At 51.4% G+C, this 14,940-nt stretch overlaps 5 protein-coding genes across 5 annotated transcripts; 4 read left to right on the forward strand and 1 right to left on the reverse strand.

Annotated features, from left to right (window-relative positions):
- Positions 1-75: 75 nt before the first annotated feature.
- pre2 (proteasome core particle subunit beta 5) lies at positions 76-1,348 on the forward strand (the record flags this gene model as incomplete). The annotated part of the gene is made up of 6 exons (XM_026761776.1): positions 76-207; positions 365-472; positions 533-688; positions 747-795; positions 846-955; positions 1,013-1,348. 6 exons carry the CDS (start codon positions 76-78, stop codon positions 1,346-1,348), a joined length of 891 nt encoding a protein of 296 aa, XP_026615229.1.
- Positions 1,349-1,743: 395 nt separating this feature from the next.
- On the reverse strand, positions 1,744-5,573 carry ACR2 (DNA-directed RNA polymerase I core subunit RPA135; the record flags this gene model as incomplete). The annotated part of the gene is made up of 3 exons (XM_026761818.1): positions 1,744-2,510; positions 2,572-5,011; positions 5,073-5,573. The coding sequence occupies 3 exons, from the start codon at positions 5,571-5,573 to the stop codon at positions 1,744-1,746; spliced, it is 3,708 nt and encodes a 1,235-aa protein (XP_026615230.1).
- Positions 5,574-6,923: 1,350 nt separating this feature from the next.
- On the forward strand, positions 6,924-7,854 carry CDV56_108340 (ADP-ribosylation factor-like protein; the record flags this gene model as incomplete). Its single annotated transcript, XM_026761959.1, has 6 exons — positions 6,924-6,931; positions 7,058-7,130; positions 7,229-7,248; positions 7,325-7,387; positions 7,443-7,514; positions 7,581-7,854. The coding sequence occupies 6 exons, from the start codon at positions 6,924-6,926 to the stop codon at positions 7,852-7,854; spliced, it is 510 nt and encodes a 169-aa protein (XP_026615231.1).
- Positions 7,855-9,841: 1,987 nt separating this feature from the next.
- CDV56_108414 (resistance to Congo red protein) lies at positions 9,842-10,400 on the forward strand (the record flags this gene model as incomplete). The annotated part of the gene is made up of 3 exons (XM_026762033.1): positions 9,842-9,870; positions 9,935-10,048; positions 10,109-10,400. 3 exons carry the CDS (start codon positions 9,842-9,844, stop codon positions 10,398-10,400), a joined length of 435 nt encoding a protein of 144 aa, XP_026615232.1.
- A 1,838-nt stretch (positions 10,401-12,238) lies between these two features.
- On the forward strand, positions 12,239-13,354 carry CDV56_108474 (uncharacterized protein; the record flags this gene model as incomplete). Its single annotated transcript, XM_026762093.1, has 2 exons — positions 12,239-12,357; positions 12,415-13,354. 2 exons carry the CDS (start codon positions 12,239-12,241, stop codon positions 13,352-13,354), a joined length of 1,059 nt encoding a protein of 352 aa, XP_026615233.1.
- Between the last annotated feature and the right edge of the window lie 1,586 nt (positions 13,355-14,940).

Genomic DNA, 14,940 nt, shown 5'->3' on the forward strand with positions numbered 1-14,940 from the left:
CCTGTATATTATCATTTCGATTAGCTTATTGCCCTGTCTTTTTGCTACTTGAATCCAGAGGAGTACGTTTCGATCATGGATAAATTAGTCGCCCAGTACTCGCGGCCACCTCACCAGAATGAGTTCTACTCGGAGCAAGAACAGCAAGACCTGACAGAGAGCCTTCCTCCTCTATCTCTGAAATTCGCTCTTCCTCCAGTTGCAAATGTGAGCTACAGTTTGAGAACACTCCACCTGTTTGGACGTTTGGACATGTGAAAATGCTCTATAGTAGAGCGGATTTCACACCGAGCGGATCCTACACTGATCGCACTTCGAAGAAGCCATCAGCTAACATGTGTATCTTGCTCTTCTTCGCATCTAGTCCTCCGCATTCCTCCGTGCCATGACCGATGACCACTCGAATCCTAGCTGTCCTATCAAGCTCGCCCACGGAACAACAACACTCGCCTTCCGATTCCAGGGCGGAATTGTATGCCGTCATCTCCCCGGCCCAGCATTGTAGCAGCCTGGCTGACTCGTTGTCTCTTAGATCGTCGCGACAGATTCGAGAGCTACCGCTGGAAACTGGATCGCCAGTCAGACGGTCAAGAAGGTCATTCCCGTGTCGCGGTTGAGTCGGGGTGAGGACAAGAAGCAGGATGCTCCGGTCCCAGGTCTACTGGGTACCATGGCTGGTGGTGCTGCGGTATGCATTCTTTTGCGTTCTGGTGGCATGGTGACACTGACACAAATCCGCTCTCCAGGATTGCCAATACTGGCTGAGATACCTGAGTCAGCAATGCACACTTCACGGTGAGTCTGGATGTATCTCTCGCAGGGGTGCTGTGTTAACGTCGTGGCAGAGATCCGGCACAAGCGTCGTATCACCGTTGCGGCGGCATCGAAGATTCTCGCCAATCTGACATACGCTTACAAGGGAATGGGTCTCAGCATGGGTACAATGTTGGCAGGCGTACGTTTCGATCCTCCCTGGGAAATGGGGTGCAATGTGAAACTGATAACATCGCAGGTGACGCCTCAAGAAGGACCAGCCCTCTACTACATCGACTCGGACGGCACAAGACTCCCCGGAAACCTATTCTGCGTTGGGTCCGGTCAGACTTTTGCTTACGGTGTGCTTGACGCTGAGTACCGCTACGACTTAACTGAAGAGGAGGCCCTCGAGCTTGGCCGTCGGAGCATCCTTGCCGCCATGCACCGTGATGCTTACTCCGGTGGTTTCATCAACTTGTACCATGTCAAGGAGGAAGGTTGGGTCCACCACGGTTTCGACGATATGAACCCCATTTTCTGGAAGACGAAGCTGGAAAAGGGCGAATTCTCGAACGTTACGTCGGCCTTTTAAGGGCACGATTCGGGTGATTTCTGTGGTCGATATGATGATTATCTCGTAATTTCTTTTTCCCTAGGCACTGAAGACTTTTCGACTTGCGGTTGCCGCCATTGAAACCTATCTGGTAAAACAAAATAGGCAGACAGTCGATGGAATGAAAGCTAGATTACAATAGACGAAAGGCTGCACCCGGTATCCTTAAACGTCTCGATATGAAGATTAAGACGGAAGGAGTAGACCAAAAAAAAAAGACTCTAGATTGTATCCCACATAACATACAAACACCCTAAGGCGACAAAAAGACGAAACAATGCTCAAGCGCTCTATACACATGCTTTTTCCACTGAGCTCAGAGACTATCTGAACACCCGTATCTCGTAGAGTATATGCATCCCTTGTTCTTCCACCTAATTATCAACCCAGAACTTCATTCTGATGCCCATTGCGGCCAGTTCCACGTCGAGGTAGCGCAGGACACCCGGGACAGCGACGATGGTGACATTGTCACCGCCCACATAGCGGCGGCCGTCTCCGTCCTCCCACACCACGGCGCGAGAGTCCTCGAAAACAGCCTCGCGGGCGCAGCGTCGGCAGCGCACAATGCCCGGCGCCCCACTCTGCTGGGCGGAGGCGTTCTTGGCGGCGGCCGCGGCGGTAACGGCCAGACGGGCCTTGCTGGAGCCGGCGGACGAGACGGCGACCTGGGTGGAGAGGAAGGAGCCGCAGTCGCGGCAGATCCAGGCGCGCTGGGAGTCGGAGCAGTTCATCAGACGGTCCTGGAGGAGGAAGGCCGCGCCGTGGGCGATGAGCGAGTCGCGCTCCATCTCTCCGACACGGATACCGCCTCCCTTGGCACGACCCTTGACGGGCTGGCCGGTCAGCTGGTTGACGGGACCGGTGGTCCGGACCTGGAACTTGTCGTTGACCATGTGTCGGAGACGCTGGTAGTGGACCACGCCGATGAAGATGTCGGCGGCGAATTCCTTGCCCGTGATACCGCTGTACAGGGGCTCGTTGCCGTAGTAGTTGTAGCCGGCCTTGCGCAGCTGCTGGCCGAAGTAGTCCGCCGCGGTGTTTTCTTCCGAGAATTGGAAGGGGGTCGAGTCTTGAGGATGGCCGTGCAGAGCTCCGGCCTTGCCGGCCATGGATTCGATCATTTGGGCGATGGTCATACCTGAATACATTAAGTCAGTTCGCATGAAATGCAGTTGAAGGGGCCTGGAAAGGTGACTTACGAGAAGGGAAGGCGTGAGGGTTGATGATCAGATCTGGCTGGATACCGCTCTCGGAGAACGGCATGTCAACCGCAGGCCAGAGCTGAGAGCAGACACCCTTCTGTCCGTGACGAGAAGAGAATTTGTCACCGATAACAGGTCTTCTGGGGATACGGTACTTGACGCTGAGTGCCTGGCACGGCTCCAGACCAGTCTCGGCACCCATGATCCGGATGCTGTCAATGTATCCTTCTTCTGCGTCTTTGTACTTGACGAAGTGGGTGATGCCGTCGACGTTCACGTAAGAGTCAGAAGCAGCATCATAGCGCACAGTATGCCATGCAGCAATCAGACTTCCCTCCTTGACTCTGGCGCCCACATGAGGGAGACCATCCTCGTCGAGGGTAGTACGCCACTCTGCCCGGATCTCACCGCCAGGAGCGAAACCGAAGAGCTTGGTGATCTCGCGTCTGGATTTGCTGCGCCGCGAGTCCTTGTCGTCAAGAGAGTGAATCTTGGTCTTGTAAATAGTACCGTAACCGAAGCCGCGCTCGTGCGACGACTTGTTGATAATCATGGCGTCATCCATGTCGTAACCAGTGTACGAGATAATTGCCACGACCGCGTTCGTGCCGTTCGGGAAGTTGTCTAATCCGTATGCGTTGTACAGTGGAGGTCGTACAATAGGCGTCTGACCAGTCTGCAACCTGTACAGCTTGTTGTCGGTACGGTAATCGATCGCCGTGCCGGGTGTACCCATTGTCTGCTTGCTCATCTGGCATTGGTACATGTTACGGGGCGACTGGTTATAGTCAGAGAAAGGCGTCATATTGGCGACGATGGATAGAATGTTCGTCGGTGTGAACTCGATGTGCGTGGACACGCCCGCGACAAGATCGTCGGGCAAGCATGCAATCTCCATAAACGGCTGCTCGAAGGGACCCACGTAGTCAAGCTTGTCGAGGGGTAGGTACTTGACAGGTCTGTACATTCTGGCGGCTTGAGAGAACATGTAGATACCGGGGTATTGGCCACCGTTCGAATTGGGAACATAACCGATCTCCAGTTCTCGTGGGATGTTGTGTGTACCCGAAACCTTCCAGTGCCGAAGGGTATCGGCAATCATACGGGCCTGCTTGGGTGAGCAGTATCCAACGATTCTGCCATCCACTTGAACCGTAACGCTGTCTTCCAAGGCAACAGATGATTCAGAACGTACACCAAGCTGCACCAACAACTTGGGAAGGTGAGAGATGTTGACGTCGCTTGTGGCGATCAAGCACTTGTGAGCAAGATGGTTAAGCAACCCACAGGGTGCTCCATCAGGAGTGTGAACCGGGCAGAGGAAGCCCCAACTCTCGGGAAGCAGCTTACGGACAGTAGTCGTCTTCAGCTGTGCGAAGAAACTACCTCTGTGAATCATTCGGAAGTGACTGATGAATCGGTAGAAGTTGATCTTTTCCGCCATGACAGTGTAACCAGACACCTGTTGTAAATCGAGACCTGTGGGACTGACAAGATTACCGGTTGACAGGAAATACTCCAGCTTACCACCGATGTTCTCGTTAGTTCTCTTGACAACCTTGCTCAAAAAGTCTCTTTCGAAAGCTGGATCCGTGAATTTGGCACCGCCGTTGCGATTGGACCAGTCCCTCAGGATGGGGCCAAAAGATCTTATCCATTCCTCAAGCTGTTCCTTGAGAATCATGCCGTAGAGGAAACCGCCGAGCAGGATTTCTTGGTTGGAAACGGCATCCGGGTTGTCTGGGGCACAATCTCCAGCAACAAGCGCGTACAGCTTCCGGATCATGAACATGATCATCTTGAATTTGTCATAGTCTTGGGTCTCGGTGACATTTTGGTTACCAAGATGAGGCAAGACAATTTTGCGGAGGAACTCTGTACCGGCATCCTCGTTGGACATATCTGCCGGAACACCAAGGACGGGCTTGAACTTTTCGCCCAGATAAGCTCGGCAGGAGGAACGGGTATGTACGTTGTAGGCTTTGTATGTTCTCAGTAGCAGTTCCACACGGTCCGTCACGAATGTATTGTTGACACCCTTGGACGTAGCGCTGCCGACGATGCCTTCGAAGATTTCGCGATCGTTTGTTTCGACCAAAGCCTTCATGATCATCATAGCCGGGATGAGGTACTCGTTTTTCCGCCAAGAGAATCGGAAGGTCACGTTTCCATCGCTGAGGTAGTGAAGAACATTCGTCTGCGATGTTTGATCAGGGCGCACTGATCGTATTTGGATACCGAACTTGGTGTAGGTGTGACCACGACGAACGAAGGAACCACGGACAATTGCCATGGGGAAGTTCCTCTTGCCGACGACCAACATACGGATGAGCTTCTCGTTACCATTGACGATAAAATAGCCTCCCAGCTCCTCCGACTCTTCCTTGTGCTGGACAAGCTCCTGGGGCGTCGCCTTCTCCAGGTGGCATCGATTGGTCTAGGTTTTGATGCTGTTAGTGTGCGAAAGCAGGTAAATATCTACTATTTCAAACACTCACCCTCAACATGATGGGGACCTGGCCAAGTTCTCTGATAGACTCCATCCAGTCTCCATTATTAACCTGATACTCGAGCCTCGCGCGTAGCTTCCCACGGTATGTAGCATGTCTCTCTCTGGCTTCTGAAGGGTAGACATTGCGGTTCCGAGTAGCGAATTTATTTGTTGCGGGAATGGCCGGTTTCTCAAGGAAAATTTCCCTGATTCGAACATTGAGCCTGTTGCGTTTCGGAGGTCGTCGTCCCTCCGCTTTCCGTGCTCTCCTCTCCTCGGCCGTCTCAACATCACCGTCCAAAAACGTCTTGATACCGACATCTTTTAGACCTGCTTCGAGTACCTTGCTGCCCTCGAAAAGCGCGTTGAAAGAGTCAAGATGTGGCCGAATAGCAGCCGCCAACGAGGGAAATGCGGTGTGGTCCTTGGGAGGGTTCTTGAAAAGCTGGTGCCGCCGGAGTGTGTCAAAATCGACGGACCAATTGGTATCAGTCGCTGAAGGAGCCATTTTTGAGAAATTTCGTGCCCTCCGTGCCTCCTTCACTGCTTGTCTTGATTATACCGGTGCGGAGGAGTCGATTGAAGATTTCAACTGCACTGCGCTAGCCCAGTTGTGTGCACCAATCGAAAAGAATTGGTGCAAAATGGACACTCAGGGTCCCATTCCTTTCCCAGGGAAGCGTCTTAAAGCGAATGAAAATTGGACTCAAGGAAATTTATGGGACAGAGCGTCGCAGATGTCGAGCGGAACAATCTGTCGGAGACCTCGTTCAGGCTGGAAATTTTTCTAGGTGGACCAACGGACACATATCATCACGTGCTGATACTGATAGAGTGGTGCAAGATGCGTGCCTTGGTGCCTTAATGCCTTAGGCATAAAGGCTGCCACGCGTGACCGTCACAGGATCGCGGCGCAGATGCCGCCTTAGGCAATAAGGCAAACTTTCCTTGCAAGAGACATGAGACAGCAAGAAACAGTTCCATGACACAATAACAAGGCTTGATTGATGGCTCAAGTACAACACAAAGAATCTTCTCGTATGACAAAGTCACCTGTCCCAAATGGGTAATAGGGGTAAATGCGCCTTCAATATCGGATTTAAACCTGTCAAGTGTCAACGTTGCTACTCCAGCGCGACCATCATATTCGATTCCAAATTGTTGATTCTGATTGACCTGACTGAGCTACCTAAGCTAAGCGCTCCCCTCCACCGCGGCGCAGAGGGAGTCGGTCATGCGTGCACATAGATCCCAAGCACTTCAGTTTCACCACAACGCAGAGTATCGAGAAGGATTTCTTTTTTTCTTCATCTCCTTGAGGCTTGTAACTACTGAAATAACTGGAAGACTGCGGCTCCTTTTGGCGCTCTATTCCTAACAGGATCTTGTCCCCTTCACAACCACTTGCTCGACCTTTTGAGTCCCCATCCTCCCCAACCTTCTGGGCGTCTCTCGACACGCCGCTTTCTCCTTGCTCTCTGATATTTACTATTTGCTTTTGCTTTTGCTTTTGCCGTATCTTCTTCGACTACGATTTAGACTACTACACCATCCGTGGGTAGCTGGCTACCAAATATCTATACCAAGCCACCAGAGGCTGACCTTCAGCCTACCCCCACTTAACCTCCGCGCTTCTATCCAAGTCTCCAGGACCTTGGATCTCGACATTATATCCACGCCCAGTCGTCATTTGTCCACCAATCCAGCAAGCATCCTGTTCTCAACCTGATCTCGACCACAACTGATTCGGTTTCTTGGTTCCTGTCGTCTACCCGAAGAAGAAGAAGAAGAAGAAGTGACTTGAAGTATCCACAATATGGCGGGTATATTTCGGACGATCTATGACTGGCTCCTGAGGATGTTCTGGTAAGTGGGCCGCGGTTCCAATAAGTATTCGCCCCTCGTCGGCGATAGCTCTCTCGGCCCGCCCCCCGCAAAGACACTGAATGCTCCGGCTTGCTAAGAGGGGTAAAATGTATGTTGCGAATGTAGGGCGACGGAGATGGATGTCACGATGATCGGACTGCAGAATGCGGGGAAATCGTCGCTGTTGCGCGTGCTTGCGGTATGCCTTATGTCACTTTCAAGCGACCGGACAGTTTCCCTCTCTCTCTCTCCTTTTCCCAGTCGTCATCGCTAACGCGGAGAGTTCAACTTCGATAGGGAGGGGAGTTCACTGTAGAGTAAGTCTGGAGCGCGTAGGACCTGGACTGGTCTCAACTGGGCTTTGTCTTGCGTTGCTAAGCCTCTCCTTCACAGTTCGATCCCAACGATCGGATTCAACACGAAACGGGTTCAGAAAGGCCATGTCACTCTAAAGTGGTCAGTGTCCAAGAGTCCTCCGGGTCTCGCATTCATCCAGCTAATATTGACATAGCTGGGATCTTGGAGGCCAGCCACGGTTTCGACCAATGTGGGAGCGATACTGCCGAGGCGTCAATGCGATTGTGTAAGTGTCAAAGGTTCATTCGTTGACGCAAAGCGCTACGCCTACCATAGTTAACTCTTGATGCAGGTACATAGTGGATGCAGCAGATCGTGCCGCCCTGCCAGTCGCCACAGAGGAGCTTCACGAGCTGATGGACAAACCTTCACTTGAAGGCATTCCTCTGTTGGTTTTGGGAAACAAGTCCGACCTTCCGGACAAACTGTCGGTTGACGAACTCATAGACGCAATGGATCTCAAGTCCATCACGCGCCGTGAGGTGAGCTGCTATGGAATCAGTGCCAAGGAGGAGACAAACCTCGACGCTGTCTTGCACTGGTTGATCGCCAGGGCCAGCAGATGAAATATCTGCGGGATAAAGCCTGCAGCGACGGTCTAACAGCACAGTCTCTCGTTATCATCTTTCGCCTTGTCCTCGCCTTCAACCCAAACAATTGTAGATCTAATATCGGCTCGCCACCTCAGATGTAATGACCTTGACGATGTGATCCAGGCACACGAATTGAGCGATTGACTATTTTCTTTGCGCGGTTTTGGAGTCTCTTGCGACAAGTATGTTCTCGCTCATGGTCATAATGATATCAAGCCATTTTTTTGTATCATCATCAAGGATATCCGTTTTCTCTTGGAAGCTTGGGGGGATCAGATCTGTTGAACAAATAGCTAGCCCTCTGCTGCTATCTTGATTTGATTCCATGAGACATCAACCAGGACCTGATCAAAGAAATAAGAATCTAGAGAATGCCCATAAGAGAGGATAGCTGCACTGCGAAAAGCGTATAATCAATTATCACTGGACGGCCAGCACTGCTCCGTAGATGCTCTGAGATCGTAGGTGACTTGCGAGAAGAACATTAGAGACGCGTCAGACAACGACACCCAGCCATCTTATTTATGGCTGTCATTGAAGAGCTGCTGGACGGACAACCGTGGCCACTGACCAGTGACCACACACAGACCAACTTGATGCGTTGGCATTGCAGATGCGAAGACGGGAGCTAAACAAGCCCTGCCCTGGGCTTCCAGCGAATCCTGCCCCGCCAACAACAAGCTTGCGAGACAGGCGTTGCCATCGTATCCTGGCCCTTCGCCTGTCATAGGTAGATGGGGTTTTTGGTTGGCGGGACATCGCATCGCATGTTGGATGTTGTGAAGCCAGTGAGTTGTAGGTCTTCACGAGAGTCTGTAGTTGCAAATCGTGTGAGTTATCGGTTTTGTTGTCTTCATGAATAGCAATCCCACAAGAGGTTTCGTTTTGACTAATGAAGGTAGAATCGTTTAGTTCATTGACTTGACCACCCTTGAGTACTCATCGATGCTGACAGAATCCGTCTGCAATACTCCTGGCCTTACTTGGTCGATAATCTAATATGAACATGGCTCATGACCACCCGGTACATCATTATCCTATGAATTGCTTTGATGAGATAAACATATTGACCTAAATCAACCCAAGTCTTCTACATCAGGTCTTATCTTCAGGTAGTCTATACAGTACTGACAAATCCGACCATCTTCTTCAATCTTCTCTTTGACTAATTCCCTCATGTGACAGTCAGACTGAAGCGGACTTAATGCTGCTTGGCTGACGGGATCATACAGCTGGAGAGGACGGTGAGAGCGTGTGGCAAACGAAATGAGAATCAGAGACAGATGGATTGTGATGCCATAGATCAGTGGTGATTTGTGGAGTGATCTTATGTGATATGATATTCTAGAAGCTCCGAGGTACAACTACTGGGAAACTGGTTACATGCTTCTATTATTTGTCAGGGCTCGGGCTCATCACAGTCATAGATATCCTCTTCTACCAGTTCAGAAAACAAGAATACCTATTTGTTAGTAGTCTGATGAAGCAGTCAGAGCTTTTTCTCTGCACGCCACGCCACCCCATCCTAAGACAGGCATCTCCGGACTATCCAACTTCTAGTGATAAATCAATGCCAAGCACCCCAGCCATCGAGTAGTCACTTGGTACTTATCTGAGCCACAGCCCCAGCCTTAAAACACCCAATCCGATCGGCGGCAGAGTCCCCATAATTACCCGTGCTATTCCCCATCGCCCTCTCTTTTGTTGCTGCCTTCAGCCCTCTGAAGAACTTCACTCGATACTACACTACTACCGTCTTCAATTTTTCCTCCTCCACCTCCTCCCTTACATACCTCCTCGTCACTTTCATCAAGCATTCCTGCGTCTCAAGCATCTTTGACTCGCATTCTCTCTTATACGACTGTCTACCCCTTGTCGACACCAAGGAGTGCTTTCGTGCAGCGCCTGATTTACGTCATCCACACCTTCAGGCCTCGAATCAAGAGGTTCTCCAACCACCATGGGGATCCTCTATCAGCGAGACGTATGGTGAGTATTCATTTCATCTCCATCTGTGACGTTCAAGTTGAGTGAGTGACTAACTCGCCTTTAGTTATTACAATTCTTGGACTGGTGAATGCAACGACAGCGCCTGGTATAGCTGGGGCCGCTGGGTTGCCTTTGCTGTGATCGTCGGCGCAGCCTTCATAATCTTCTTCCTTCTTGCGTATGTCGCCCGTCTCCTTTCTCCCTCGAGTCATGTATATCGGCTAATTGCTCCTGATAGATGTTATAACGCTCGTCGCCGTCGCCGTCGCGGTCTCCATCCTCATCCCGGTACCGCTTGGCTTGCTCCTCCTCCAGGCCCTCCTCCACCAAATCAGCCATACTACGGAGATCCCTACTATCAACACCAGCCGCCACCGCAGTATACAGCTCAACCGCAGACATATGGTTACTTTGGTGGACAACAAACGGGCATCGAGCTGCAGTCGCCACCACACGCTTATAACGCCGGAGGTGACCGAGTATACCAGCCTCCGCCGGGGCCGCCACCTGAAAACGGGGCGAAAGTCTAGGTTGCTGCATGCGCTGGTCCTACGAGCATTGCTGCCTGCTATATCTCGAGTGATTCTTTGGTCGAGGGCACTGTTTGTTCGTTAAGGCGTTTTCGGCAGTGTTGGGATTCCTCGTCTCACGTCCCACTCTTTCCTTCGTATATGATGAGAGTCTACGGTTGCTAAAGAGTTTTATGACGTTACCATGAGTCTCTGTATCTTGTCTCTACATCGTTTATTAGCTTCATAATGACCCAAAGTGAAAATCTCGCTCGCTCGACTCTCATGGCCTACAGCATGGTGCGGAAGCTTTCACTAGCTACCATACTCGTTCTAGGAGATTCATGTGCTATTTAATTATGTCAGAGGTAACTAAGTGATCGGGGATACAGGAGGTCTCGCTGTCCGTTTGCTTGAAGTCAAGTGGTTCCATTGAATATTCTGTTGCCACATCCAGCCCTGATCAGCCGTGCAGTACTCCATACTGATCGTACTACCGCCATACTTGACATTCAATTACTTTGTGCACACAGTAGTATGCCAGTATGCTCCATTGAAACTATTCCAGACACAATGTGCATAGCATAAACTCTTAAACTTGAGTCCTTGACTACACGCAGAAGATCCTCCCTTTCAAAGCCTCTGTGGACCACAGCTACCAATTATAACGAATTCCACATTAGAATGATATATTGAGCGATCGACAAACTTGCAAAGGCAAAGCACCGCAGTGGAGAAACCAGGGAGGTCTACGGAGGTGTGGTGCAAAAGTCCTCGGCAGTCACGTAACCTGCTACATACAATCTCTGAATGCTAATTGGCTGTAGGTATGTGGGTCCGACAATGACTTTTGCACCACACCTCCGTATCACTCTATCAATTATCTATTTCGATCAACCATGTGTCCGCAAACAATTGCCGACGCTTTCTAGTAGAAATTCTTGGCTGGTGCGATGGGGAGATTAAACCTCCCGTTGATTAACCTTTCGTTAATATTTAGCCCATTCCAACTGATTGAACCAACCATTCAGTCCGTCAGGCTGTCAGCAAATTTTCCTGTCCATTGCGATAGGCGGTTCGTACCTATTATTGCTGATCCCCGCGTGATAATCATGCCTATCCTGTCCATGTATCCCTCTCCTCTGCCTCCTCTTTCCAACCTTCCTTTTTCCAAGTCGATTTATTTTTCTTTTTCTTTCTAACGTTTCTTCAACTTAGGATTTCTTCAGTTCTGCTGTTTTCTTTTCGTTTATCACTCTCACCTTGCCTTCTTCTTTTTAAGAATTTGACCACTTGGTCGAACAGTGCCTTGTAGTGGGCTGTCAGATGAGATCCCGGGAGGCGGGTGTGCATCAAGTCTGAGACGCATCTCATCAGCAATCTCAGCTCATCTTACTTCCATCTTCGGTCTTTCTATTCTATTCACTCATTCTCTACATTTCAGTCCTTGTGTATATACTCATGTTCGAGTATTGACCTTTCTAAGAATCAATTCATACGCTCTTTTGGCGAGTCGAGATTACCTGCTGCCTACGTACCTTAACCACCGCAGACCGGCGAATTGCGCTCACGCCAGATGACATGCGATCTTCTGAAGGCTTGCTTGACTGAAACTATTTCATCGCCGGATTTTTGCTGTCAAGATTGAGTTTCCAGCGATCTATGACAGATTCGTACGAGTCAAATTACTTCTTTTGCCGGTGCGCTTATCTCGCCCTGGCGTTGTCGCAATAAATTGCACTAGATCGCCAGGCAACCAGCAGCGCAGTGTCGGAAGGGAAACATCTGAATTTTTGTGGTCTGGAAGACCCTATCTGCCAGGGACAACGGAGGATAAATAGTCCTCTTGAACCTGCACCATGAGTCCGGTAGATCGCCCCTCGCTCTCACTATGGGCACGGGACGTAGTCGGCGACCTCAAGTCTGCGCCGGATACATTCTCGAGTTGGGACAAGTGCATGGCAAAATCTTACTGCAAGTACGTTATATCTGCTGACCTCATTCGCTTCGATTGCGCTGACTGAGATAAAATTAGATGGCCGGTCATCGTTGGCATCATCATCGGCGCAGTCATCCTCATCTCTGTGATTGCGTGCGTGATTAATTGCCTGTGCTGCGGTATCCAGTGTTGCACGGGCTGTTGCCGGTGCTGCTCGTGTTGCTGCCCGTCCCCTCGCAACAAAGCCCCAAGAGCGAAGTATCTTGATGACCCAGGGTATCATCAGCCACCTCCTATGCCGGCAAACGATGGTTATCATCCTCCTCCAGGTCCTCCGGTTTACCGTGGAGCCCAGGTTGCGCGGTTCGACTCGCCAATTAGCCCTCCACCTGCCAAGATGAATGAGGATGCGCTGCCTGCGATGCCGAGTTGGAATGATGCTGTCACCAGAAGAGTGGAGGATAACAGTCATCAAGATGCGATGGAAATGGAGCCCCTGAATCCTGCACACCAGGATTATCAGCGAGCGCCGTCACCTGGGAGGTTCAATAGCCCTGGTCAAATGGGTGTCCCTCCCATTAGAACGCAGACTTCTTCTTCCGGCTATTTTCATGCGTCTTCGCCCTACGATGACCAGCGCCAGTATGATCATGGTTCCTCCGGACCATATAATCAGGGCACAACCTCCCCGTATGATCGCGCATATCATGACTATTCCCCAGGGAGCTTTTCGCAACCAACGCCTAGAAACCCGGCTCCTTACAGCTCGCAAACACAGTATTCAACCATGCCATCAGCAATGTCACCTCCCGCTGAGATGCCGCATCATCTGCCCTACCGCCAACCCTCCCCAGGCATGTCAAACATGCCGCCACCTCCATCATACAGGGGAATGTCCCCGATCGCTCCTACATCTCCACCTCCACCATTCTCGGCGACAAATCCTGTTACTCTCGAAGTGAGCGACCCGGGCAGGCCCCCGAGTATCCTACAAAGCGGGCGAAAGCCCGTGCCTAACTCGTATCGGGATGTTTAGCATCTCAACCGAGCTACGCAGGAACCCCTGAATAAATCCTGTCTCCTTTTATATTCTTCTCCAAAACTTAAGGCCCCCATTACGGATATGTGTGATGTGTATGATCATTCTGGGTTGAAAGTCTACGCCTGGTCTTTTATGTGAACCGGCTGTTGCTCTTGAGAATACGCGTATCTTTTTACTTTCCAGTGTTTTGGGAGTTACACACGCTCGCCTGTATGTGACGGTCGCGCCGGTCATGATCTATCGGAGCGTTCACCTCAGGTCATTCCCTCGGCTTCTCATGACCCTGGGCAATTTCTTTACTCCTGGACCGCATGCCAGTGACTGGGCCATGGATTTTGATGTCTGCTTTCTTCTTGATGTATACCATTCAGTTCATGATTGATACCTATCGAACCTGATCGCTGTCAGGCTAGCTTGATGTAGCAATAGGTGACCTAGCCTAGCACCGAGTATAAAACTTGAGACTGTAGTAAATACGTCTTTGAAGCTATACAAAGGGTAAAATGAGAAGGCTCCGATTAATGTAGCCTCGAATTGAGGACGTCACCATCGTTACTTTTTTTCTCAATGTGGATCTGCTACTCGGACAATCCAGCTAGTGAAGCCTATGGGTACAAAGTACAACCGCCAACCCAGCCAAAGATCAACGCCTGCCTCCGGGCGACTCATTCCTGCAACGAGAAATCGAACTCCTTGAATGCCTCCTTGAACGCAGCAGCATCCGCCTCCTCCTCTTCCTGCCGCTGCACCCCATCCCTCCAATTCATCCGGTTCTCCAGCTCCATCAGTTTCGCCATCACCCGCCGCCCGAACTGGAGATCGAAACGGAATTCCGGCCCGAGGGGGAGGAGGAGCGTTTTCTCCGTTCCTTTGGTGGCTCCGTCCGAGCCTTCAGGGTCCTCAGTCTCTGCGGCTGAAGCGGGCTCCCAGATCCAGAGACGGAAGAAATCGCCTGGTTCGCTGCTGGGGTCGGCGCTTGCGGAAAAGCGCTCGAATTTGGGGTAGTTGAGGTTCTCGGCCTCGACTTTGAAGGCGGCGTCGACGAGCCCGCGGTTGATCAGGTCTACGGGGACGGGGAGGAATTGCCAGTGGACGTGGATGCCGGTTCCGCGACTGACTTCCCAGGTGACGGCTCCCAGGGTGCCGTTGCTGCGCTGCTGGAGCATAGCGTGCAGGGCGGAGCGGTAGCGGTGCATTTCGGTGTAGGTTGATTGGCGGGCTGCCTGGTCTGTGATGCTGGAGAGGGTGGGTGTGTGGGTGAAGGGGATGATGAGGATGTGGCCTGGGAAGTTGAGGGAGGGGAACGTTTTGGCGGTGGTGAGGGGCCCCTTGGCGGTTGTGAGGTAGCTTTCGTTGCCGATGGAGGTGATGAGGTGGGTTGCGATGTTGGGGTTGGAGAGGCAGAAGAAGCATTGCTCTGGTCCTGGAGGAGGGGCGCGGGCGCGCTTGCGCGGCCGGTTGTGGTCTTCTTCGATGCCTGCGAAGCGGTGGTAGGATTCTCGCTGGGGTGCAAGGGCTTTCCGCTTGGTTTGGAGGGGGGCCAGAGGGGTTGCAGTAGCGCCGAGGGGGATGGTGAGGGG

The sequence above is a fragment of the Aspergillus thermomutatus genome (genome assembly GCF_002237265.1).
Source record: "Aspergillus thermomutatus strain HMR AF 39 chromosome Unknown NODE_72, whole genome shotgun sequence".
Lineage (NCBI taxonomy): Eukaryota > Fungi > Ascomycota > Eurotiomycetes > Eurotiales > Aspergillaceae > Aspergillus > Aspergillus thermomutatus.